This window comes from Vicugna pacos, chromosome 8 (assembly GCF_048564905.1).
Source record: "Vicugna pacos chromosome 8, VicPac4, whole genome shotgun sequence".
In the NCBI taxonomy this organism is placed as follows: Eukaryota; Metazoa; Chordata; class Mammalia; order Artiodactyla; family Camelidae; genus Vicugna; species Vicugna pacos.
The window spans coordinates 3,424,967-3,452,629 of NC_132994.1; the positions used below are offsets into that span (position 1 = coordinate 3,424,967).

Below are 27,663 nucleotides of genomic sequence, written 5' to 3' on the forward strand. Positions count from 1 at the left end.
TAGACAGATCTTCCAGACAGAAAATAAACAAGGCAACAGAGAAATTAAATACTACAATAGAAAAACTAGATTTGGTGGATATTTTCAGAGCATTACACCCCCAAAAAATAGAATATACATTCTTTTCAAGTGCACATGGAACATTTTCCAGGATCGATCATGTACTTGGACACAAAAGAAACCTCAACAAATTTAAGAAGATAGAAATTATCTCAAGCATCTTTACTGACCATAATGCCATGAAACTGGAAATCAACAACAGAGAAACAAAGGAGAAAAAAAGAAAAGCGTGGAGATTAAACAATATGTTATTGAAAAACAAGTGAATCAATGAGGAAATCAAAGCTGAAATTAAAAAATACCTTGAGACAAATGATAATGAAAGCACAACAACTCTAAACCTATGGGACACAGCAAAGGCAGTGCTAAGAGGGAAGTTTATAGCGATACAGGCCTTCCTCAAAACAGAAGAACAATCTCAAATAAACAAGTTAACCCACCACCTGAATCAATTAGAAAAAGAAGAACAAAAAGCCCCAAAAAGCAGCAGAAGGAAGGAAATAATAAAGATCAGAGAGGAATTAAATACAATAGAGATTAACAAGACCATAGAAAAAATCAACCAAACCAAAAGCTGGTTTTTTGAAAAAGTGAATAAAATCGACAAACCTCTGGCCAAACTCACAAAGAAGAAAAAAGAGAGAGCACAAATTAGCAAAATAAGAAAGGAAAATGGAGAAATTACAACAAACAAAATAGAAATACAGAATATCATACGAGAATATTATGAAAAACTATATGGAACCAAACTGGATAACCTAGAGGAGATGGACAAGTTTCTGGAAACATACTGTCCACCAAAACTGAATCAAGAAGAAACTGAACACTTGAACAATCTGATCACTAGAAAGGAAATAGAAATAGCAATTAAAAACCTCCCTACAAATAAAAGTCCAGGACCGGACGGCTTCACCGGGGAATTCTACCAAACATACAAAGAAGAACTCATACCAGTCCTTCTCAAACTCTTCCAGACGATTGAAAAGGAGGGAATACTCCCAAACTCATTCTATGAAGCCACCATCACCCTGATACCAAAACCAGGTAAAGACACTACAAAAAAAGAGAATTATAGGCCAATATCACTGATGAACATAGATGCCAAAATCCTCACCAAAATTTTAGCAAATAGAATCCAACAACACATAAAAAAGATTATTCATCATGACCAAGTGGGGTTCATCCCAGGGACACAAGGCTGGTTCAACATATGCAAATCAATCAATGTAATACATCACATCAACAAGAGAAAGGACAAAAACCACAAGATCATCTCAATCGATGCAGAAAAAGCATTTGATAAAATTCAACACCCATTTATGATAAAAACTCTCACCAAAGTGGGTATAGAGGGAACATATCTCAACATAATAAAAGCTATATATGACAAACCTATAGCCAGCATAGTTCTCAATGGTGAAAAACTCAAAAGCTTCCCACTAAAATCTGGGACAAGACAAGGATGCCCACTATCACCACTCCTATTCAACATAGTCCTGGAAGTCCTAGCCACAGCAATCAGGCAAGAGAAAGAAATAAAAGGGATCCAGATTGGGAAAGAAGAGGTAAAAGTGTCATTATATGCTGACGACATGTTACTATATATAGAAAACCCTAAAAGGTCCACCAAAAAGCTACTAGAGCTGATCGAAGAATTCAGCAAGGTAGCAGGTTACAAAATTAATGTTCAAAAATCAGTTGCCTTTCTTTACACTAACAATAAATCAACAGAAAAAGAAAGTAAAGAAACAATCCCCTTTAAAATAGCACCCAAAGTAATAAAATATCTGGGAATAAATCTAACCAAGGAGGCGAAAGAATTATACACAGAAAACTATAAACCATTGATGAAGGAAATTAAAGAAGACTTAAAAAAATGGAAAGATATTCCATGCTCTTGGATTGGAAGAATCAATATTGTTAAAATGGTCACACTGCCCAAGGCAATCTACAGATTTAATGCAATCCCTATCCAATTACCCAGGACATATTTCACAGAACTAGAACAAATCTTAATAAAATTTATATGGAACCATCAAAGACCTAAAATTGCTAAAGCATTACTGAAGAGAAAGAAAGAGGCTTGAGGAATAACTCTCCCAGACTTCAGAAAACACTATAGAACTACAGTCATCAAGACAGCATGGTATTAGTACCAAAACAGACATATAGACCAATGGAACAGGATAGAGAGCCCAGAAATGAACCCACAAACTTTTGGTCAACTCATCTTCGACAAAGGAGGCAAGAATATACAATGGAATAAAGACAGTCTCTTCAGCAAATGGTGTTGGGAAAACTGGACAGCAGCATGTAAAACAATGAAGCTAGAACACACCCTTACACCATATACAAAAATCAACTCAAAATAGATTAAAGACTTAAACATAAGACAAGATACAATAAACCTCCTAGAGGAAAACATAGGCAAAACATTATCTGACATACATTTCAAAAATTTTCTCCTAGAAGAAATAAAAGCAAGAATAAACAAATGGGACCTAATGAAACTTACAAGCTTCTGCAGAGCAAAGGAGACCAGAAATAAAACAAGAAGAAAACCTACGGAATGGGAGAAAATTTTTGCAAGTGAAACCGACAAAGGCTTGATTTCCAGAATATATAAGCAGCTCATACGACTCAATAAGAAAAAAATAAACAACCCAATCCAAAAATGGGCAGAAGACCTAAACAAGCAACTCTCCAAGGAAGACATACAAATGATCAAAAAGCACATGAAAAAATATTCAATATCACTAATTATCAGAGAAATGCAAATCAAAACTACAATGAGGTATCACCTCACACCAGTCAGAATGGCCGTCATTCAAAAATCCACAAATGACAAATGCTGGAGAGGCTGTGGAGAAAGGGGAACCCTCCTACACTGCTGGTGGGAATGCAGTTTCGTGCAGCCACTATGGAAAACAGTGTGGAGATTCCTCAAAAGACTAGGAATAGACTTACCATATGACCCAGGAATCCCACTCCTGGGCTTGTACCCAGAAGGAAATCTACTTCAGGATGACACCTGCACTCCCATGTTCATAGCAGCACTATTTACAATAGCCAAAACATGGAAACAGCCTAAATGTCCATCAACAGGTGACTGGATAAAGAAGAGGTGGTACATTTATACAATGGAATACTACTCAGCCAGAAAAACCAACAACATAATGCCATTTGCAGCAACATGGATGCTCCTAGAGAATGTCATTCTAAGTGAAGTAAGCCAGAAAGAGAAAGAAAAATACCATATGAGATCGCTCATATGTGGAATCTAAAAAACAAAAACAAAAACAAACAAACAAACAAAAACAAAGCATAAATACAGGACAGAAATAGACTCATGGACAGAGAATACAGACTTGTGCTTACCGGGGTGGGGGGGTAGAGGGTGGGAAGGGATAGACTGGGATTTAAAAATTGTAGAATAGATAAACAAGATTACACTGTATAGCACAGGGAAATATACACAAAATGTTATGATAAATCACAGAGAAAAAAATGCGACAATGAGTGTCTATATGTCCATGAATGACTGAAAAATTGTGCTGAACACTGGAATTTGACACAACACTGTAAAATGATTATGAATCAATAAAAAATGTAAAAAAAAAAACAGAGAAAAAAAGCAAACAAACAAACAAAAAAGAAAATCCTACAAAGAGTGTTCTCTCTTTTGGCAGGAAATCTGGAATGGAAATCAACAAAGCTGATTCCTTTAAAGACTGGGTTCCAGGATGCCCAATTTATGTCTCTTGTCCCCCCCCCCACTTGCTTTTTTTCTAACCACTATCAGTTGATACCAGGATGTTGCTAAGGGGACAATTTACTTGAATGGCTAAATGGATAAAATGAAATCAGTGACAGGACAGCAATCTTGTTCATTTTTTTTTTTAATGTCTTTTTTTTTTTTTTTTTTTGGTGGGGGGAAGTAATTAGGTTTTTATTTAATTTATTTTAACAGAAGTATTGGGGATTGAATCCAGGACCTCATGCACGCTAAGTACATGCTCTACCACTGAGCTACACCCTCCCCCTCATCATGTTCATTTTTGACACCGGACTCCACCCTTAGTGATTCCTAAGGGGTGAGACCTGGAGCCCTCTAGTGGTGGTGTAGGGGGTTCTGGTCTTTAAAAAGTCACTTATCTCTGGTCTTCATTTTCTTTCTCTCTTTCTTCTCTTCTTTCTTTCATGTTTATTTCTTTTTTTAAATTGAAGTACAGTCAGTTTACAATGTTGTGTCAATTTCTGGTGTTTAGCCTAATGTTTCAGTCACCCATATACATACATATATTCATTTTCATATTGTTTTTCATTATAGGTTGCCAAAAGATACTGAATATAGTTCCCTGTGCTATATGGTAGAAACTTGTTGTTTATCTATTTCATATATAGTAGTTAGTATATACAAATCTTGAACTCCCAATTTATCCCTTCCCACCCCTTCCCCCCCCCCCCCCCGGGTAGCCATAAGTTTGTTTTCTATGTCTGTGAGTCTGTTTCTGTTTTGTAAATAAGTTCATTTGTGTCTCTCTCTCTCTTTTTTTTTAAGATTCCACATGTAAGTGATATCATATGACATATGTCTTTTTATTTCTAGTTTACTTCACTTAGTATGACGATCTCCAGGTCCATCCATGTTGCAGAAGATAACATTATTTATTCTTTTTTATGGCTAAGTAGTACTCTGGTCTTCATTTTCTCATTCACAGAATATATTCATTTGTTTACTCATTCATTTAATAATGAATAATCACACGCTACATGCCAGAAACTGTGCTGGGCAATGATGATATAAAAGAGGTTCAAAAAAAAATTCACAGGGCAGTGGCCAGAAAGTTAAGGAAAACTAGAGTTACAAAGCAACATGCTGTCTCCATTGGAGGTAAGAGCTCACAGGATCTTGGAGGATGGTAGCTCACGTAGTGAGAACACTGGCCAAGGCCACGTGGGAGACCTGGGGTCTGAGCTGAGTTACCCGGGTGGGGGAACTGACCTGGGACTCCGGAAGGGCACTCACAAAGTTGGGCATTTTTGAGACAGTAAAGGAAGATTACACTACGGGTTGCAAAAGAAGGAAAAATAGGCCAAGGGCAAACTCTGAAGGGACTAGAGTGGCAGGTGGAAGATCTGAGATCCGTCCAAAAGGAAAAGTAGTTATTAGAATTTTCCACCAAAGGGTTTCATGATCAGAGTTATAATTTAGAAATAGTTTTTCACTTGGAGAAGGCAGAGGTCATGAGACCAGCTCTCAGAAGGCCACAAAAATACAGAAACAAATTGACATGAGCATGAGGAATGAGAGAGGGATATGGGTTCATGAGCTATTAGGAAGTGAACTGACCTGATTTAGGAAGTATTGGGATGTGGAGGATGAGGGAGAGAAAATCAATCTAGGGGCATTTTTAGAGTTTAGTTTTGGAGATGCTACTTTTGTAGCACGTTGGAGACCTCCAAGTGGGGCTACAGGGCAGGTGGCAAGACACACGACCTTGGAACTCAGGAGGAATGTCAAGGTTGAAATAAAAGATGAAGATTCTTTAAATCATGCAATATAACATAAGGGGAGGGGGGACACTGTTAATCAAGGAGACAAAAAGGATGACCCCAAAGGTAGGAGAGAAAAATCAGTGTCAATGAACCAGGAGAGCAGAGAATTTCAACGAAAGAACAGTCAACGGCATAAACTCCTATATGGCAGCAAAATAAAGTGAAGCCAGAAAAGAGTCAGGGCACCTTGTGACTCAGAGGTGGTTGGTGACCGAAGAGAGTGCAGAGTCAGTGGGGTAACTTGGACACAAACAAGACTACCAGATTGAAGACTTAGCAGAACCACAAGAAATGGGAGACTTTTTCTAGAAGCTTGGGGTAACGGAAGAGATCAGCTAATTGGCTACAAGATCTTTCTGGCTCTCTTTAGCAATGACATTCTGTGGAATTCTACTAACAAAACAGTTGTATCGAGAAGTGTGGGCATGCCTCCCCATATTTCCAACTTCCTACCAGCCTGGATGTTAAGGAATTGAGGCAATGGAGCTCAGGTAGGTTCAGAACAGGATTCATGGGTTTGGGACTTGGCTGGGGCACCCATGTGGGCAGCACACCTGTGCCTGTCCAGGTGATGAAGTGGGCAAGGGGGCAGCCAGCCAGCAGCCTCCCTGACCTCCTGGCTTGTGGTGGTGGGAGTACAATCATTTCATACAGTGAAAAGATGGAAAATAGTATCTCCAGGGGATTAAAATAACCTGTAGGCAAATGTACAGAAATAGAGAGGGACCCTGGTGGGATGTCCTGTTTGTTTACTCACAGGTGGTCCTGGAGGTCCCGGTTTTCCTGGAGGACCTGTTTTCCCCCGTCTTCCCTAGAAACCAAAGAGAAACAGACAATAAAAGCTGTGCTTCCATTTTATTTTCAGATGAAGCAATGTTCAGTGGCAATTTTAAAGACAGTAAAATTCAACTAAAAGTTACAAAACAATTTCGAGTCCATATGACCTTTAAAGATCGATGAAATCTAAAAGCTTTGGGACGACTCTTAATGACCAAGATGAGACAAATAGTGCCTGGAACAAATAACTCGTAACTGTTATTATCAGCTCTTTAAAGGCTGTCTACTTTGATACTTTAGCAAAGTAATACAAATTATCTGGAAGATGGGCCAAGATTGGCATTTTATCTGATAATTCAGTGGCTTCACATACAACAACAGATGTATTTGTCATCTTAAATTGGTATTTCTTAAACAGTGGTCTGAATTCTGACTTTAGATCAGCATGAGAAGGTATTAAAAATACCTATTTCTGGGCTCCACCCTGGACTTACTGGTTTAGAACGGATCTATGACTTAGTGTTGAAAAAAACCAGTTCAGGTAATCTTTACTCTCACTAAAGTTTGAAAAGCACTTCCTTGAGCCACCTTATGATTACATATGTTGTGTAAAGCACATTGACTTGCTCTTTTCTTCCCTTTGGATGGCTTGGCTGTTTTGTAAGTGAACCAAAATGTTCACTCCTTGCTTATCAGTCTTCATTTTTGTGAGTGAGTATTAACTTCTCAAGTTCACAAGTAGCTAACTTCCCACTGAGAGTGAGTCCGAATAACATTTTTAAGTACCCGTGTATCTAATATCATTTAAAGACCATTTTCTTATTACAAATTTATTTTCATCGTTATTTTTTCCCCTTTCTAATAGAAGGAAGCAAGTTTTGCTACTGAAAGTGCACATTTTGAATGAGAAGCATTTCTGAGCATGTTTTCTAAATATGGACACTCTATTTCATTGTTACTAGTAATTTTATTTTATTGACATATTGGTAGTATGTTAATATGTATTCAGGTTTGTTGCTACTTAAAAAGTAACAGTATTAGGTTGATCTTTCAATTCTTTTGGGGGAGAATTGTAAGCAAAAACATGGAAAGGCCCATTTCATTTATGAATTTTCTTGCTCTGAAAGTGTCAGCCAAAGTTGCTTGGTTTCTCTGGTTTTCATCCAGGCCTGGAGTCGGGTAGGAAGTTCAATGCCAGGTAGAGCAGCGGGCCAAGCTTTGGAAGGTTAGTAAGCAAATACAGCACTGCGATCGGGTGGGAAATGCTTCCATCACTGCTGAAGGCAAGTGAATTACACACTATCAAAGAGTCCCTCTAAGAACGCAGCTGTTTGCATAAAAAAAAATCCTACCTAACATCTACAGGACAGATTTTTAAAAATTTTATTAAAACCAGAAATATGATTAGTAGTATTTTCATGCACCTTCTGTTTTAGAGATCTGAACCTTAGAGTTCCTCTGATGGGGGCCATTGTCAGATTGGAATGAGTATAAAATGTAATATTCTGTATACCGAATAAAAGTTATACACAGGTGCAAATTCTTCTCGTCTTGCAGTTCTGCAAATCAATATATTGGGTCTTTTAGTAAATGTAGGTCCATTAGCCCCTGAGGATGCATCAATGATTAAAAAGTTTGCTTAGAAAGTGGGAGTATTGTCCTGTATTAATTTGCAAGAGCACAAAGGAAAAAAATCAGTGGCCTCCGAGTAGGTGATCGGTTCTTTCTTTTAGGTCAAGTTGAGTTAAAACCATGGGCTCGACTTTTGTGTGTGTTCTCCTTTCTTGATGGGAGACATATATATTGATTTGCAAAATGAGGCTGACTGTTGATCAACTTTTATCACAGAGTTAATGTTTAAAAGATAAATGACGTATCAGAAATTGTAACATCACACCGGCATGTCTTACGATGAGGAGGACAAAGCAGTCATAATTTGGTATGGTACGGGTGAACATTCTGATTCCTGCCTCTCAGTGCCGACTTACATCATCGTTCAAGCCAGCCTGGCAACTGCCAGAGTGTTGTACTGATGTGTCTCTGAAACAGTGCAGGGGGAACGCTGATTTCCTTTATGCACCCTTGCTAAGAGTACACAAACAGGCAAAATATTTTTGAGGATGGTTAAATTATTGGCGCATACTGTGCATGGAGAACTTCAGCCGGCACATCCTTTCGAAAAGTTTACACGTACATGCTTTCTAGGCTTGAATTTCTAGTAACTCCCTAAAGCAGATCTGAATAATCTTTTAAGACGTGTTTTACAAAGTGACAGTGTCACATTTTTTAAACCATACTGTCTAATAAATTTGAGGTGTCTTTGGACTTAGGACTTTACCTCAAGTCCTAGGTCTCAGTGACCTGTAGAGAGTGCTCCGACAGGACAGGGCAGAAGGGTGAATGGATGAGAAACACAGGTGGACACTCCAAAATATAAGGGAACCACTGGGGGCCACCATTTCGATCAACCGCCTAGTTGAAGCCCACTCTCAGACATCGTCTTGCTTCTCTCCAAGGCGCCCCAGGAATTCCTTCCTTCGTCTCCCTCCGCCCAGTCGAGGCTGCACGGAACAGTCTCGCGGTCTCCTGTTCCCCTAGAAGATCTTTCTCGTCTCACTTAGAAGCATTAGGGAAAGGCTAAAGCCGACCTAAGCAGTTAACAGTCGATTTTTGGTAGGGAAGGGGGAATTTTATTATTTAATCCAGGATAACTCGCAGAGTATTTGATTATTCATAATGATGCCAAGACAACAGGCATAACCACAACCCCCATCCTAGAACTGGAATCAGATTCCTCCATTTTTTCTGAAGTAAGTGTAACCCGTGGATCTCTGTTTCCTCACGGGCTCTGGGGAGTTGCATGAGGACACTGTAGGGAGGGCTAGAGGCTGGGGCTGGGGCTGTTAATGGTGGGGCCAGGGAGTACGATGTACGTGAGGGGATGGTAATTTTGTGTTTGTTGCAGATTTACCGTCAGGTTGCCCTGGAAACCTCAGTGCTCAGCGTGTACGTTTCCTGTTTGGCAACAGTGTAAAGGTTATTAGACAGCAGTTTAGATATTTGTCTGATGATTTAAGCCTAGTGGTGCTCTAACCTGATCACGTATGAGCATCCTCGGGAGGGCCAGCTGAAGCAGATTGCTGTCCCCACTTCCAGAGTTTCTGATTCAGCAGGTCCAGGGTGGGACCTGAGAACCTGCATGTATAAAAAATTCCCAGTAATGAGGATGCTTCAGTGTGGAGACCACACTTTGAGTACCCCTGTTCTAAACTTCAACCTCTTCATATTTAAAGTCAGGCAATCTTGTATATCCCCTAATCTTGTAAACCATGCAGCTCAGAACAAAAGAGCTGAATTGGTTTTGTGATCATATGGAACTTTAAGAATAAAAACCCTGTTGTCAACTTCAAGAGCACCTGGATTGGAGTCCCAGCCTTTTCTCTTATGGAAGCTTACTGTATCAAGATGTCGCTGCTGGAAAATTGGTACTTACACTTTGCAGCAGCTTTTTTAAGAATTTAAAAAAAGAGATCATATATAAAATTCCTACTACACACCCACCCATTAGGATGGCTACTTTCAAAAAACAAAAAGTAAGTGTTGGCAGGGATCTGGAGAAATCGGAATGCTTGTGCACTGTTGGTGAGGTTGTAAAATGGTACAACTGCTATGGAAAACACCATGCAGGTTCTTAATATAATGAAAAGTAGGACTACCATGTGATCCAGAAATCCCACTTCTGGGTATATTTCCAAAAGGACTGAAAGCATGACCTTGAAGAGACATTTGCACACTCATGTTCGTAAGCAGCACTACTCAGAATAGCCAAGAGGTGGAACCAAACCAAATGTCTATTAACAGATGAGAAGAAGAAGAACAACAACAATAAAACAGATGAGTGGTTAAGCAAAATGTGGTACATGCATACAGTGGAATACTACTCAGCTCTGAAAAGGAAGGGAATTCTGTTACAAGCTTGATGACATTAAGCTAATTAAAATAAACTTAGTAAAATAAGTCACTAAAAGACAAATGCTGTATGATTTCACTTATATGAGGTACTCAGAGTAGTCCAATTTATAGAAACAGAAAATATATTGGTGGTTACCAGGGGTTAGAGAGCAGGAAATAGGGAGTTGTTGTTTAATGAGGAGAGTTTAAGTTTTACATGATGAAAAAGTTCTGAAGATCTGTTTCATAATAATGTGAGTGTACTTAACATCACCAAACTGTACACTTGAAAATGGCTAAGATGGTAAATATTGTGCTATGTGCTGTCTCCACAATTCAAAAAATACAACATTCTTACTATAATATCTGACAAATGATGGTAATAATAAGAGCTAGTTCCTTTTCTCCCTGCCCTTCTGCCATCCTTAATGCATTTTTTAATTAAACATTTTTTGATAACATATAAAGAAAACGGTCTAAATATGTATTGTGCATCTGTTAAATGTAACCAATTGTCAACCTTGCATATGGATTTTTTTCATCTAAAATAACAATCAAGATGCCCATTAAGAGTAGAAATAGAAAAAGTAAATTGTAGGTTATTCATACAATGGCATACTCTTTAGCAATGAAAATGGGTGGAACACAGCTATACGCAACAATATGGCTGAATCTTGTAAACATAATGTTGATCAATTTATATAAGAAGTAAAGGTGCAAGAGTATAGTTCAGTGCTTAGCAGGTCCGTGCTTAGCATGCCCAGGGTCCTGGGTTCTATCCCCAGTAGCTCCATTAAAAAAAAAAACAAAAAAACTAATTACTTCCTATCCCCACCAAAACAGAAATAAAAACAGACATCACTAATCTAAGCTGCTAGAAGTTACAACAGGTCACTGAACTGGGAGTGACTGAGAGCATCAGAGGGTTTATGGGGTTGGTGATGTTGCTCTGTTTCTTGAATCGTGTGCCGGTTACACAGATATGCTCAATTTGTGAAAAATCAACAAGCTGCATCTTTAGGGTACATACATTTTTCAGAATGTATGTTATACTTCAATACAAATTAAAAAAAAATGAAACAAGGTTTCCACAATGGAATGATTTTATTTGAATTATTGAATGACTTCCTCCATGTGCATTTGCTGTGTGTAAGACCACAGCGGGTCCACATTGTCAGGAAGGAAAACAAAAAAACCCCTCAAGTCTATTTAAATAAATGACATCTACAAATTTTCAACGGTAAAAATAACCTGATGCTTCCAGGATGACTTGCAGTACGAGAGCACATGTATCTTAAATTAGCCACCTCATATATAAACACTTGGCTCTCCAGGAGCATTAAGAAGGGAAGAATGCAAATCACGGACCACGGGTACTTATCTGACAGATGGTTTTTGTTGATGGTGAGGAAGATGATGATGAAGACAAGTTACAGCTGTAATCGGACCGAAATAAAGGATGGTATGCAGACCTCAAGCCCATGGAGGAGACGTGTGTAAGTAATCTCTCTAAATTGCCAGGTCTTGTGAACACAGCTGGCTCCTCTCCAGAATTCCCCTGTCCCCTTGTGTGTATTTATCACACTCTCAGGCGTCAGCTCAGCTTGAACAAGGTATCAAGGAAATGTCAAGGAAGACAGGGCAGGGCCGTGAGTGGCACCCACAACTGTGAAGGAGGTGTTAATTACACAGGAAAACATTACAGGCTATCTGGGAAAATGAGTTCTCTTTTTTTACATGGTGAGCGGAAATGAGATTCATGACTGATGTGAAAAGTTACCACGTTTTGAAATCAATGATATGCGGGGGGAAATGGGGATGAGATACTTCTACGAGCAACGCATAATCTCCTAAGGGAATTGTGTTTCCTAACATATTTAAAAATACATGTAAAGCAGCACCAAGGCTAGTCATAAAGGTCTCATTCTTATTATTTCAGGAGTCAGCCAAGTGGCCTTTGCAAGGACACCGGAAGAGGATGTAACTCAGCATGAACAAAGAGCCTGAAATAAGTTTAACACTAAGAAAGGATGGTCTGCTGAGACGCCATTCTCCATATTGCCCTCCTCATTGAGGCTGGGATCTGAACATTTCTAAATCATTCCACAATTTCCCCATCTCTCTGTTCCTTTCTCTTTTTTCCCCCTTGGATGGACTCTATCAGTAACTAATGTGGCTTTTCAAAACAAGTTGGAAATCTGACAATATAAACTAACTCCCCTCAGCTACAATTGAATAAATGATAACGTTTCGTCAAAACACTGGGCTGGGGCAGATGGTCTGGTCTGTGGTCAGCGGCAGCTACAGTCGCTGCCTAGTATTCCTCCTCAGTTACCGCACTGGTACTAATTTGGTCATGAAGACAAGTTAAGGCAAGGTCTGACCTCTTAACTCCCTTCTGACTGGATGTACCAACAATCACCTTCTCCTCCTGTGCCCACATGGGAACCATAAGAAAAGTCTATGACAAGTGGTTATTAAAAAGGTTACCATTTATCAACTGCTTGCCATGGTCCAGGCACTGAGTGCCAAGCATGAACTTACGTTATTTCATTTAATCTTTTTAAAATTATGGTAGGCAAGGGACACTGTTCCCATCTTACAGAGAAAGGTTAAACACCTAGCTCCAAATCACTCTCCTCTTAACTGATGGAGCTAAAATTGAAACCCAAGTGGGTCTGATCTTAAAACCCATAATCCTCAGGATAAAGGTTTCTTTGGTGGGGGGGTATCCTGGTTGTTCACAATTCAGGTTACTTTGCTGCTATAATTTTTGGGGTTCTCTTGCATTCTCACCACCAAGCCAAAGTTTTTTAATGTCCCGCTTGCATATCACTTTGCCCTTTGTAACTTAGATCTTCCTAGTTCTCACCTGCTCACCTGACTTCTGCTTGCCTTGGCCCCAGGATCTACCCTGACCTATACCCTGGTGTGTGGCCAGCATGCCAGCCACAACCTTCCACTTAGCCTTGTCTGGACTCCTGATCATTTTGCCAAACTACCAACTTTCAGTCCCGATTGCAGGCTCTGTTTCGAGGCCTGCATTGCCAATCTCTGCTGAGGCATTTGGCTCATCTTGGTGTCACTGGTGGGATAGCGTAGGGAGAGGCTAAGCAACTTCCTGAACATGCTGGGACATATTTTAACATCTTTGCATTGCAGTGAGAGGGTGGATGCTGGGAGTACACTGTGAGATGTTCCTTCCTCCATATTTGGAAGTTCACAGCAGGAGTGGTCATGGGCTGGAGGAGGAGGATAAGACCTTGGACACTGCCTTCCTTGTCCAAGAACTATGTCTCTGGGTTCCCCATCTCCACGTGCTCTCATAATGCCCATTGAATGGCTCAAGCATCTTTCACTTTCATTAAGGGAGCTGTTACATTTTTAGACTTAAAGTATATAAAATCAACATGTAGAGAGACAAATAGTGCACATAAAATAGTGTTTTACTTAATAGAAGTGTTAAGGTGAGACAATGTGATGAAGTTCCTCAACAAAATCCAGACAGGGCAGGGTCTGGGCCAGCGAAACAAAAAACCAACTCAGCCCTACCAGCCAGCCCTGGAACAAAGAAGTCACTAATGATTAATTTTGTATTTTGATTTCAACGAAGGTGAAATTATAGAGGGGGCACTTCCACCATTTTTGAGTTGCATACTTTAACATATGAAATATATCCTCAAGGCATGGAATTCCAGAACTACAGTTTCAGTGAGAAGGATTGAATTGAACAGCACCAAATACATTCACAGGCATACATTTTGCAGTGATTTAATAACTGCCTGGTAGATGAGAATTTGGGGATCCGTAAGGTGAAAGTACAAAGGTCACCCAATTTTGAAACAGAATAATTTTCAGCACCTAATTATCAATTCATCAATCTGAATTTAATGGATTAAATTGCAATTGGATATTTAAATGTTGACTTCAGAATCAGACACTATCAAAAAGATAAGTAAATTTATTTGGCAGAAATGTGCTCTCTGTGTTTTACATACTGTCTTAGGGGAAGATCCTAATAACTAAGACCTGGGTGGTACCTTCAAGGTAGAAGAGGAGGGACGTTATTCACAACAGCTATCTGGAGAGTGTTGTTCATTCGGTGGTAGGGAAACTCAGGAGTTCCAGGGAGGGCGAGTGAGAATTAAGTGCCTTCTCAAACCTTTCAGTAACTCTCTCCAGCCTTCCTTTGGGAGGGTGGGGGGCGGGGAGTAGGGGTCACTGGGATGGGAGAAAATGTGGCTGGAGGCACCATCTCACACTCTGAGCAACAAGATGGGGGACTAAACCCCAAAGGGTCCCCTCACACAGGGACAACTTCCCTGGACACTCGTGCACTGACACAGACATGTATCCTCTTTGGTTCTTTTCTCCTCTGATATTTTCGCCAATCTTTCAAGGAATTGTGTCCAGAAGGCATTTCCCAGCCTGCCTGCTATGTCTTGTTCTTTCATGATCGATTCAGGTATTGAGAGAACGTATTTGATGACCTTCATAAACTGAACACTTGGGGACACATCGTTACATGAATACTGGGTATATATTTTTCTTGATTTGGATACTATCTTTCATTGCCTTAAACCTAACATCCATCGTCACTTGCAGTTGTGACCGGGTGAAAGGAATTCAGAGTCTGTCCTTCTCAGTCTGCCTTTCCACGTCTCTTCCTCCTGCAGATCCAGGCTTTTCCCAGAATGAGGTTAAGGTGTCCTGGGGATGCTGGTATCTCGGTTGGCTCTGCCAGCCCCGGCTTGGGTCATTGGCTGGATTTTTTTTATGTTCTCTTTTGACTTTTCTGTCCCCTCTAGGGAAGTATCTTTCAGGCAGAAACCCCAACTACATCTTATTCTAAGCATCCTGCTACATGTAGTACACACATACGTACATACATATAAATACATACATAAAACCTAACCAGCTCAGCTTTCTAAACTACACAAAATTTCTATTACAATTTAAACTCACCATTTGCTCACCTGCTACCTCTTCACTGTGTTTTTTTTAAGTTTTGCTCAGAAATGTTTTTTATTGAAGTTTAGTTGATTTATAATGTTATGTTAGTTTCTGCTGTACAGCTTTGTGATTCAGTTATACATTTATATACATTCTTTTTCATTATAGGTTATTACAAGTTATTAAATATAGTTCCCTGTGCTCTACAGTAGGACTTTGCTGTTTATCGATTTTATATATAGTAATGTGTATCTGCAAATCCCAAACTCCTAATTTATCCCTCTACTCCTTCCCCTTTGGTACCCATAAGTTTGTTTTCTATGTCTGTGAGTCTCTTTCTGTTTGTAAATAAGTTCATTTGTATCATATTTTAGATTCCACAGTAAGTGATATTAAATGACATTTGTCTTTCTCTGATTTACTTCACTTAGTATGATAATCTTAGGTCCATCCATGTTGCTGCAAATGGCACTATTTTGTTCTTTTTTATGGTTGGGTAGTATTCCATTGTATATATACACCACATTTTTTTTATGCAATCATCTGTCAATGGACATTAAGATTGCTTCCATGTCTTGACTATTGTAAACTCACTGTGTTTTTGTGGACATTTTTCCCATTCTCAGCTGGCATGTACCCAGATTCATCCATTAATTCATTCAACAAACATTTAATGAGTCCCTAATATGGTCCAGATCCTTTTCCATCTTTGGAAACACCCTGATTCCATTCTATCCTCATAGAGCTTATACTCCAGTATGTACAGTAACACTAACAGATAAATACAGTCCTTACTCTCTGCCCAACAACATTAAAAGCAATTTACATCCATTTGTTTATTGAATCTTCAAAATGTCTTTGAGGTGTCTCTGTTTTACAGATGAAGCAGCTGAGTGATGGAGCCACTTGCCTAGGGTCCCCTGATGAGTAAGCAGCAGAGTTGGGACTCAAATCCAGGCAACTTGGATGTATTGTCTCTGATCATTACCCCTCTGCCAGGCTTACTGTGAGTATCTGATAACTATACAAGTAAAGATACAAATTCTGGAGAGCAATAAGAATCCTAAAAAGTAAAGCAGGGTACAGGGATACAGAGTTAGATAGGGCGGTGTGCAATTTCAGACAGAGCAGGAGAGGTCTCAGCAGACACCTGAACCAAGAGTCCACGGACCACACAAGGGCTGAGAAAGGACATCCAGTGGAGGGGACAATGAGAACAAAGCCCTGAGTATGTCTTGTTCAGGAATCAGCAAGAAACTCGGGTGGTTAGAGAGGAGGTAAGTAGGCCAGATTATCTCCAGAAAAGTGTTTGTAGGCCATTTTTCTGTTTTACAGATGAATCCTCGACCTGCCTTGAAGATTGTGGTGAGAGCTCTGAGTTTCATGACACTATGATGGGAAGTCATTGGGAGCTGTGTCTGAAGAGGGCCATATACTGAGGTTGACCTAAGTACCTGCCCACGTTGGTAACAGCCAAGAAGGTCAAACTGCTGCAGACTTATCATTGAATACAGAGGCTCAACAGGACTGATTGTAAGTTATCTGATTTATTTATTTATATTTTATTATATTTTTTAAATTTTGTTGAAGTGTAGTTGATTTCCCATGTTAGTTTCAAGTGTACAGCAAAGTGATTCAGTTATACATATATATTTTCTTTTCATACTCTTTTCCATTACATGCTGTCACAAGTAATTGGATACAGTTCCCTGTGCTATATAGTAGGTCCTTGTTGTTTATCTATTTTATGTATAGTAATGTGTGTCTGTTAATCCCCAACCCCTAATTTATCCCTCCCTGACCTTTCCCCTTTGGTAACCATAGTTTTATTTCTGTCTGTGAATCTGTTGTAAACAGAATTTGTATTATTTGGTTTGTAAATAGAATTTGTATTTCTTTTTTAGATTCCACATGTAAGTGCTATCATGTGTTATTTATCTTTCTCTGTCTGCCGTACAAGTAGGTTATTTGATTTAGATCACCAATGGCAACAGTTCATCCCATTGTGCAGCAAATCAGGAGTGGATTATCTGTGCAGCACTTTGTTGATGGTAACTTCTATATGTCAGATTGGCTGCGCCATGGTGCCCTGATATTGGCCAAACACTTTTCTGGATGTTTCTCTGAAGGTGGTTTTTGGATGAGATTAACATTAAAATGGTGGACTTTGAGTAAAGCAGACTGCCCTCCATAATGTGGGTGGGTCTTGCCAATCAGTTGAAGGCTGGAATGGAGCAAAGATTGACCTCCCCCCAGCAAGAAAGACTTCTGCCAGCAGACAGCCTTTGGACTCGACCTGCAGCCCTTCACTTAGTCTCCAGCCTGCCAGCCTAACTCTAAAGATTTTGGATTTACCAAACCTCTACAACTGTGTGAGTCAATTCCTTAAAATAACTCAATCTCTCTCTCTGTCTCTCTCTGTCTCTTTCTGTATATACATCCTGTGGTTTTGTTTCATTTTCCTGGAGAAGCTTGACTAATACACATTTCCATTTACATGCACAAAATATTTTTCACCTCCCTTTAACATTCTATGTTACTAAATATAGTATTTATTATTCTCTGATATTTACCCAGCCTGTTGTTTTTAACTGAAAAAAAAATGATATAAGGAAGTGAGGTCTATTTCATCCTTCACTGTGAACTATGGCTTTAAAATAGAGAAAGCTGCGTTGTTTAAGTAATCCTACAAGACTTATATAAGGATATTAATAATTTAATGAACTCGTACTCAAGGGGGAAAGATGTTCTTGAAAATGTCAGGATGAATTTTCAAGGGAAAGACCTAATTAGCAGTGTCTGAGGCAGATATCATCACGTTTAGAAAGCAAGAACTAGTCCCCGTGGACAGAATTGTAAGTTGGATTTTAAAGCTTTAACTACTCTAGTTAATATGTATGATTAATGAGCAATATGTCAGTTGGTTGGCCTCTCTCAAGTGTAAGACCTTTCAAGGAAAAACAAAGGATGTTTAAATTAATACATGCAGAAATATGCAAATGCAGTTTATAAAACCTTTTATGCTACCACCAACCAATAACTGAAGAGTCTTTGCCGGAGAAAAAATGCCATAGTTTGGACATCTTTTAAAATATCAAATCAAAGCTACAAAGATGCCCTATAGTAACGGATGACCAAAGATCCCAACGACTTTACAAATGAGAACTCTGGGACCCTAATGAAAGCAAAAAGCCAAAAAGAAAAAAATCCAAAAACCAAAAAAGAACAAAAAACAAACAAACAAAAGCTCTCAATGTTAGATCATGGCTGAGAAACCAAAAAATGGGGGAAAAGTATAAATTGAAGTAGTTATGTCATTATCCTTTCCTTACATATCATAAAATATTTTTACCTGATGATTATTTGGAGAAAATTATATTGAAGAAACAAGAGTTAAGCCCATTCAAAGGACAGAACACATGAGGTGGGGTCTATTTGATGTCAAGATCTCCAGCGGCAAAGAGAAAAATCTGATGACATGTGTATGTGATTCTAAACATAAAAATTTTTGGTAATATTTGCATGTTCACATGGATGTTTGGGCTTCTGAAGACAGAACCTTACTGTAAATCCTTCAGAAACACCAATCACTAAAACTACAAGAGCTAATGTTGAAAGCCATCAAACTTAGAGAGATTTGTTTGGTACTGTACTGAGAAATCAATGAGAGGAACACAGAAGGGTGGAAAAGTGAAGTAAACAGATACTCTTACATCAGTGACAAGCATTGGTGCATTTGTTAAGTGCTTAGTATACGGTGAATATAGGAGATTCAGGAGAAACTTAGACACACATCCTATCTCTGAGGGTTTGAGGGGATTTTAGTCTAATCTTAAAATATGTCTCTTCTTTCCTCTGTACCAGATTCTGTCCACACAGAAAGTTAAGACTGCCTAAAGAGATCCAAGAAAAGAGAATAGTAGCTCATAACCATTTTCTAGAGTTGGAGGTTGCATTAAATTTGGCCATAAGTGGCATTGCATGATGAGTAGTGATATTTCTCTTTTGGTATACTTTAATTATACTGTGTACTTGTCCATGGTTATATTTTTTCCACACAAAGGTATATATCCAGTGGAGGTGAATATAGACTTAAACTCATATGTTTATAACAAAATAATTGATCATTGATTAACAATAAAAACAGGATGGAAAAGTCTGCATCGTACTGAGAAGTGAGAGACCCAGCCATTAATACTTTCCCTTGTATTTATTAACCAAGGAAACCTGACCAAGTCACGTCACCTCTCAGTCTTAGCCATTTCTACATTTTTTAAAAAAGGAATAAAGGCTAATTTGCCTAGTGGAGAAAAGAGAACACTCATACACTGTTGGTGGGAATGTAGTTTGGTGCAACCATTGTGGAAAATGGTATAGAGATTCCTTAAAAAGCTAAAAATAGATTTACCGTATGATCCAGCAACCCCACTCCTGGGCACATATCCAGAGGGAACTCTAATTCGAAAAGATACATGCACCCCAATGTTCATAGCAGCACTATTTACAATAGCCAAGACAAGGAAACAACCTAAATGTCCATTGACAGAAGACTGCATAAAGAAGTTGTGGTCTGTGTATACACTGTGGAATACTATTCAGCCATAGAAAGAATAAAATAATGCCATTTGCAGCAACATAGGTGGGCCTGGAGATCATCATTCTAAGCGAAGTAAGCCAGAAAGAGAAAGAAAAATACCATGATATCACTTCTATGTGGAATCTAAAAAAAAAGACACAATGAACTTATCTACAAAAAAGAAATACACTTACAAACATAGAAAACAAACTTATGGTTATCAAAGGGGAAGGTGGGAGGGATAAATTAGGAGTTTGGGATTAGCAGTACACATTACTATACATAAAATAGGTAAACAACAGACCCTACTGTACAGCACAGGACACTATATTCAATATCCTGTAATAAACTATAATGAGAAAGAATCTGACAAAGAATATGTATATATGTATATACATGTATATATAACTAAATCACTTTGCTGTACACCTGAGACTAACATAACATTGTAAATGAACTACACTTCAATAAAAAAGAATAGCCCAAGGCCTCGCAACGGCCCGCAGAGCTCTGTGCCACCCGCCCCACAGGCCCCCTCTCCCCTCTCTCTTCTCACACCAGTCCAGCCACACTAGCTTCCTGAGTTTCCTGAAATTCCCACCTCAGACCTTGGCACCTGCTGCTTCGCCCTGATCTCCACAGAGCCGGTTCCTCACCTCATCCAGATCTTTGCTCCCAGGTCACCTTGGCAACACGGCTTTCTCTGACCTCCTGACAGCACTCCCTAAACCCTTCCCCAGCTTTCTTCTCCTTGGTTGCCTGTATCACCATCAACCATACTAAAACGTATTTATTTTGTTACTGTCTGTCTCTATAATAGATTGTAAGCTCCATGAGGGCAGAGGTTTTTGTCTATTGCAGAGGTTGGCAAAGTTTTCCTGTAAAGGGTAAAATATACCTATTTCAGTCTGGCACAATACTTGGTTGTACAGCAGCCACAGACAAATATGTCAGCAAATGAGCATGGATGTGTCCCAGCAAAACTTTATTCACAAAAACCAATGGGCCCAGATATGGCCTGAGGGCCACAGTTTGCTGAGTCCCAGTCTATTGCTCTCATTGGCTACCTTCAACGGCTGCAATAATGCCGGGCAAATAGTAGGTGCTCAGTAAATATTTGTTCTGATTTTTGGCCTGAGCTAACAATTAAAATGGAATTAAGTATAATTTTTTGTAAAGGTACTAGACAAATGAGGAGCTTGCACTAATGAGAACACCAGTGTGATCTCTTTCATTTCTGTACTTTTAGACAAGGTTCAACACCAAACCTGTGGGACTCATTATGCTTCAAAAATTCTTCAGGAGCTGGTGATGTTTTTATCATTATTTTGTTAATGTTGTTAATGTAGAGAACATACAATAAAAACTTCATTAGTGCTTTGAAATTATTTTGCTGAGAAATTTTTAACAATGCAGCTATATAAAAAGAGTAACATAAAAAATGATTGTTTTCCTGCAGCACAGAATTAACAATGGGTAGTATTTTTGTAATATTTCCTTCATGTCTTTTAAAATAAATAAAATGCTACTGACTAAATAGAAGTCCCTTTTTTCTAGTCCTGTTTCCCTCACCTCTCCTGAGGTATAACTACTCTCATGAATTTGACGTTACTTTTGTGGTCCATGCATTTGATCAAAAAACACACACGCACACAAACACACATACACATAAACTTATATATTTATATACATGAGTAAATAAGTAGTATCGAGAATTCTGAAATTTGTAAAAGTTATTTTTGTGCATAGCCTTTAACAAATTTTTTTTGTAGCCAATATTATATTTTTAAGATCCATCCTTGTGGAGAATGTGTATGTGTGTGTGTGTGTAGATGACATTTCCAAAATAAAAATATTTCCAAAGTAGCAAAACACAGTACAAAATATGCAAGGCTAATTATTATATTATAAGGCAATCTCTATTGTTTTTTCATTTTCTGTATTGGAGTCTTTCACCCAAGAAAAGAGCCAATGACCCAAGGAATCTAGGAATTTAGCACCATTTTATTTTTCTCTGGTAGAAAAGCTTTATCCTGTAAAATATCAATTCAAGTATTAACAAATGGTCAGTGTTGCAATAGCATAACTCACTTTCAGTATTTCAATTTATGCAGCTAAATTGGAAAATACCTACCTGGGGATAAAGGACTCCCACTTACACAAAACATTAGTGGTCTCTGGTAACAGCACAATAATGGTAAATATTTTTAAACGGAGTTTAAAATGTAAACGGAGCAAGCTGAAATTAAACCTGGGTCTACTGACCCAAAGTATCAGTTTCTTAGGGTTTTGAAACAGAGTATCCGTTTTCAAGAAGCCAGATATATGGCGATCTTAACAAAGCTTTCTGTCATATTTCCTAACATCAAGGAATGAAAGGAGAAAGAATGAAGGATTCTTATGAAACATCTGCAGTCCATAAAACATTTCAAAAAATATCCTGTCGACCTATGTTATAAATAGTCCAGCCAGACGTGCTGCTCGACATCATGGCGTCTGCAGGATGGCAGAGAGAACTGCTCACAACTGCTCTAGAATACCATCAGAAGTATAAATATTTGTGTGTGGGGGGAATCAATTACAGTGAAAGTTTATTCATCTAGCACTTTATTAAATGGAAAAGTCCACCAAATGGCACTCCCAGCTCCCAGAGAATAGTGTTAAGTGATTTGATGGCCCAGAAGATGGGCCACCAGTTAGCTGATACAGTGCTTTTATGCAAATGAGAAAAAGGTACCCTTCCTCCTGAGGGCTGCAGCCCTACACTGGGCACAGAGTTGATCAGCGAGTCACAGGCTGATTTCAGCCCCTAAGCACCTGTTGATTGGTTGCCCTTCTTCAGCGCAAACGTGCTGGTGATAAATCCACAAAAATCTCCGGGATTCTAAGAGAACTACTAAATATTTTCCATGGTCGTAGCACTAGTGGATTTTCTTGTGCCCAAATACTTGGGATTTAACATTGTAAGTATGATGTCATAAATAGCGATAGCAGTCTGAAGCATATGCTACGTGATAGGCCCTGTACTGGCTACTTTACATGTAAATTGTTCTAATCATCACCTCGGCATAGGTGTCATGAGCGTCACTTCTGTTGTCTAACTGAAGACACCGAGGCTCAGAGAGGCTGGGTAGCATTCCCTGGGTCACAGAGCTTGGGCTTACCCAGGAATCTGCATAACTCTAGAACCTGTGACCTCTGCGGGTTTTCAGTGATAAAGTGAGGCAGTGGTTAACATTTTACTAATGAAAAGTCCAAGGAACCAGGTCCCCATATGAGGCATGAATCAATCAAATGGTGAATGGCTCTCCTTCCATTGGCAGGGATTGGGCATGACCTTGGCTGCCACCACCAAGGTCATGCTATAGCAGGAGGAGCATCTCCACCCACCAGCTAGCATTCGCATCCAACAAGCTATAGTTAGGCAGAGAAGGGACAGGGGAGAGGGAGGGGGGAGGGAATCAAGGCAGCCCCAGACCAAGGGGACCGGGCAGAGAAAACAGGCTAAGAAGCTTCTGACATCAGGTGTGGTTCCTGACATCACCCATTCTCCTCAATTGGTTAAACTATTTTGTATATTCTATTGTATCTGTCTAATTCTCTGAAAACAGACAAACAAACAAACAAAACAAAAACTGTGATCTTCTAACCTGCTAACGGATCATGACACACAGTTTGAAAAACAACTATTGTGGGACCAGAGTTTGGCAAAAGATTTTGGTTAGAACCCAACTCTAAGAATGTCTTGCTCTGTGACCCCAAACAAACCACATTCACTACTTTAAGCCACAGTGTCCTTGTCTGAATAGTAGAGAGAATAATGCTTAATGTGGAAGGATGCGTGAGCAACCAGGATAATGCAGAATTACCACATAGTATTTTGATTGCTATAATAGTGCGTATATTATTGTCATCACAATAATATAGTACAACTTAGGAGATGGTCCAAAAGATTTGACAGTTTTGTGAACAAGTCAGCTTTAATCATGCCCATATGAGGCATGCTCATCTTACCCACAGAGTCAACACAAGCCTAAGTTGGGCACTAAAGGTAGTTCTCTTCCAGATCCTCACCTGGAGTCTTTCAACTGTGTCTTCTCGCTTGCCCATCTACACACCTATATCCATCACCTTGTGTAAAACGGATGCTCAGATCTTAGAAAGGTAAGTCAGACTATGGGTCACACATTACCCATTAATTTCCCTTTATCTTTTTCCCAGGGAGAAAACCAAGCATGAGAGAGGAAAGCATTTCCTCTTAGGATGCTTTTTAAGAGACTTCACTTACAGAATCACTTTAAGCTGCACTAGTTGCCTTGACCTGCATGGAGATTCCAGGGGAACTAGTTTAGGCTGCAGGAATAGAGAAGAGCAGACAGTTAAACATGTTACTCTTCCTGACTTTATACAGAATGTGGCTGCCTGTTTTCTATGTCCTGGCTGAGAACTCACTAAATATTTTAATTAATTTAGTTAGTTCTTAGAACTGACCTGGCTCAGTGCACAATGCTCTTCATTATTACAAGGTTAAACTATTTTTAAAAGCTTAATTAGTAGTACTTAAATAAAAGAAATTCTTTCTGCTGATGATATAGTTTTAGCCTATAGTCAATGTAACTCAGTCAGTGTTTCTCTAATTCCACGGTGGAAGATTGGCTTTTAAAATTTCCAATTTATTGTGGACTGGTACTTTTATAAAATATAATAAAACTGAATTGCTAGAGAAAAGAAATAAGGACACACAGAGCGTGAGTCCCAATGTTTACTATTGAATTCAGTAGACCTAAAATTACACTTTCATAAATATAATCAAACTAACAATGGAGGGAAAAAGGAAAAAGTACCAAGACTGTACACATTGTTGAAAGTGTGTGCATATGCTGATAAAAAAGATTCACTGTTACACTTGGAACTTTTTGTTGTTCTGTAATTATAATAAAACACATATACATGTTTATACACACATATACATATCTCACCTCTTGCTTATCCATTCATCTGTTGAAAGACACTTAGAGTGTTTCCATATCTTGGCTAATGTGAATAATGTTGCAGTGAACATGTGAGGGCAGATACTCCTTTGAGACCACGTTTTCATGTCCTTTGGGTATCCACCCAGACGTGGGATTGCTGGATCATATGGTAGTTCTATTTTTAGTTTTTGAAGAACCTCTGTTCTGCTTTCTATAGTGCCTGCACAAATTTACATTCCCACCACCAGTGTGTCAGCCTTCCCTTTTCTCCACATCCTCTCCAGCACTTATTATTGCTCATCTTTTGATAATAGCCATTCTAACAGGTGCGAAGTGATTTCTCATTTTGGTTGTGGTTTGAATTTACATTTCCCTGGGAATTAGGAATTGGTTTCTCAAATTGCAGAAACAGTGAGTTGTTTCTCTAATTTTAAAATTCCTAATCTTGTCTCCTTGATGACCACCAAGTACCCTAGTCTGCAATAATAGTTGTTTTGACCATTTTCTATATTATCTCCACTTCTAAAAAATCTCAGATTTAACAGGTTATTCTTTACACGTTCACAATTTTTACCATGTCATTAAGCCTATTGTCCAGCTCAGCTGACAATTTCTTTGTTAGCAAGACTTTCTTGATGAAGGCAGCAGCATGTTGGTTTACATTCCTGTGCAATTTTCTTAATCTGGGACACTGATTCAGAATGTTTCTCTACCCCTGCAGCTGGACCATCAGAACATATTCTTGTACGAAAATTGAACCCTAAACCATATCTGTTGAAAATGCCATTCTTCATTATTTCTTTACAGCTCAGAGCTAGTTATATTTACTGGCAAAGAAGCAGAAGAAAAAAGTTCTTCCTTATATTACCACCATCTATAATTGTACATTTATCAAAAGGCTTGTCACTTGGGCATTACCTGTGCCCTTGTCAAGATGCAGCAAAAATATTTTGCTCATTTTGTTTGTTCTTTGAGTTGGTATTAGCTTTTCTTTTTCTAAAATACATCAAGCAGCAGAATCTTTGTCACATATTCACTCAATATTTCTGAGCAAGTATCTTTGACTTGTCATCTTTCACTAATGCCTCCACAATTGCATGTTTATTTTCCAGTCTCCCAGCAATCTAAACTGCTACTTGAAAAGACACCCACAAAGCACCATTAAATATGAGGTACTGAACTTTGCTTCAATTGGCTTTGAAGTCAGTGTTCATCCTTCCAAAATTGTTTGGTTTTGCATTTACTTATGTTTCCATGTGTACGAGTTGCTTAATGTTTTGATGATTTCATTGCTTCATTAGCCAGTCCATTTCTGCAAATAACATACTACGATTTAATACTTCACCTTCAATTAACTGAACTCAATATATGAGTAATCATACTTCCAAGTAAAATCAGTATCAATTCTTTTGCTTTTCATTTATTTGGAATCACTTCCACAGCCATCTGTTATTTTGTTTCTACTGAAAATAGATGTCCAAAAAAAAAATCCCATGAAGCTCCTTTTGCCATTAGTTAGTCAGGGTTAAAAGCTAATAACAGAAATTTTACTTCCCTAAGTTAATTAAAAATTCAAAATAATTAAAAATCACAGTTTATAAAAATAAATGATTACATTTCTCAGATTTTTGTGGACTGCAATTGACAAGCTAACCTTAAAGAGGCATGTGCTGTAGCATGGCCCTACTGCTCATGGCCTCTAGGCAGCTAGAGCCCTTATGACTCTCCAAGTTTGTTCAACAACATGCCAGTTCACCTACAGCCTGCATTACTGGACGGGTCCAAGAATCACATGCTTGTTAAATTGTTATAAAAGTTTCTAAACACAGATTTTCAGTTTCTGAGCTTATGATGGTCCAGTAGCATTTTGTCCGAGCATCACACTTGCGTAGCATCGTACTGCACAGCACCCGTGGTTTACCTCCTACCTCTTTCCTAAGGACAACCCTTTCACCTCTTCTCCTTCCTTTTACATCCTTTTAACTAGGTGGACAGTAGTCTATGCTTTAAATGAAAACAAACACAGGGCTAGTTATGAGGAAAATGCAGATCAGGTGGGGTCTATTTTCTCTAACCTTGTCTCCTCCCTTCTTTCTCCATCACATAGTCCTCCCAGGGATGTTGTAGGCACGTGGTCCACAACAGACTCGTTTTATTGGCTGACTCCTCCCCCACCTAATTAATCATCTTGCTTAGGGTTGGTTTAGCACATTTCAATGTCTCTAGAAAGTTATGATGCTGACATGTTTGTAACAGAAGCAAATTGAGGTTGACTAAGTAAAACAATTCTAAGTTATAGGATATTTTCCAAGAGTGTTCTAATTTGATGTTTCAAGGGAAGTCTTTCAAAATCTGAACATGAACAGTAATGAGATCTGAGAAAGTTTCATAGATTTGTTCAACTTTGTAATTATGTTATTGCTAGAAAATGTTAATTGTTGGAAATGATGTGGCAGAAGAGGAAAGCAAATACATTGTTTGCTTCTGAGAAAACCCATTATACATAATTAGATTTAAAATTGAATAGCAAGATATAAAGAAGGAGTATGGAGGTGGAGCATGAGGGAGATACTTAGGAAAGTTGTAAGGCTTAAGAATAGAAGATTTAAAATGAAAGGTTCATCCTATTAAACGCTGTGGGAAATTCACCTATTTCATTTTTTCGTTTCAGTTTTTCTTATGCTAGAAATTATCTAATAAATGTATATTAGACACACTTAAGCCACACAATTTTGATGAAATAAAAAAGAGAAGGGGTGGGGCACCATTTTCAATATGAAATTAGAAGCATAACTTCTTTTGAGTTAGTAATTT

The 27,663-nt window shown here is 38.6% G+C and overlaps 1 protein-coding gene across 1 annotated transcript in view; it reads right to left on the minus strand.

Moving 5' to 3' along the window:
* Positions 1–27,663, minus strand: part of COL19A1 (collagen type XIX alpha 1 chain) — a 332,279-nt gene that overhangs the window by 114,456 nt on the left and 190,160 nt on the right. The window contains exon 16 of the mRNA XM_072965486.1: positions 6,377–6,430. Within this exon, the coding sequence (XP_072821587.1) occupies positions 6,377–6,430 (54 nt within the window). The remainder of the gene's footprint in view (positions 1–6,376; positions 6,431–27,663) is intronic.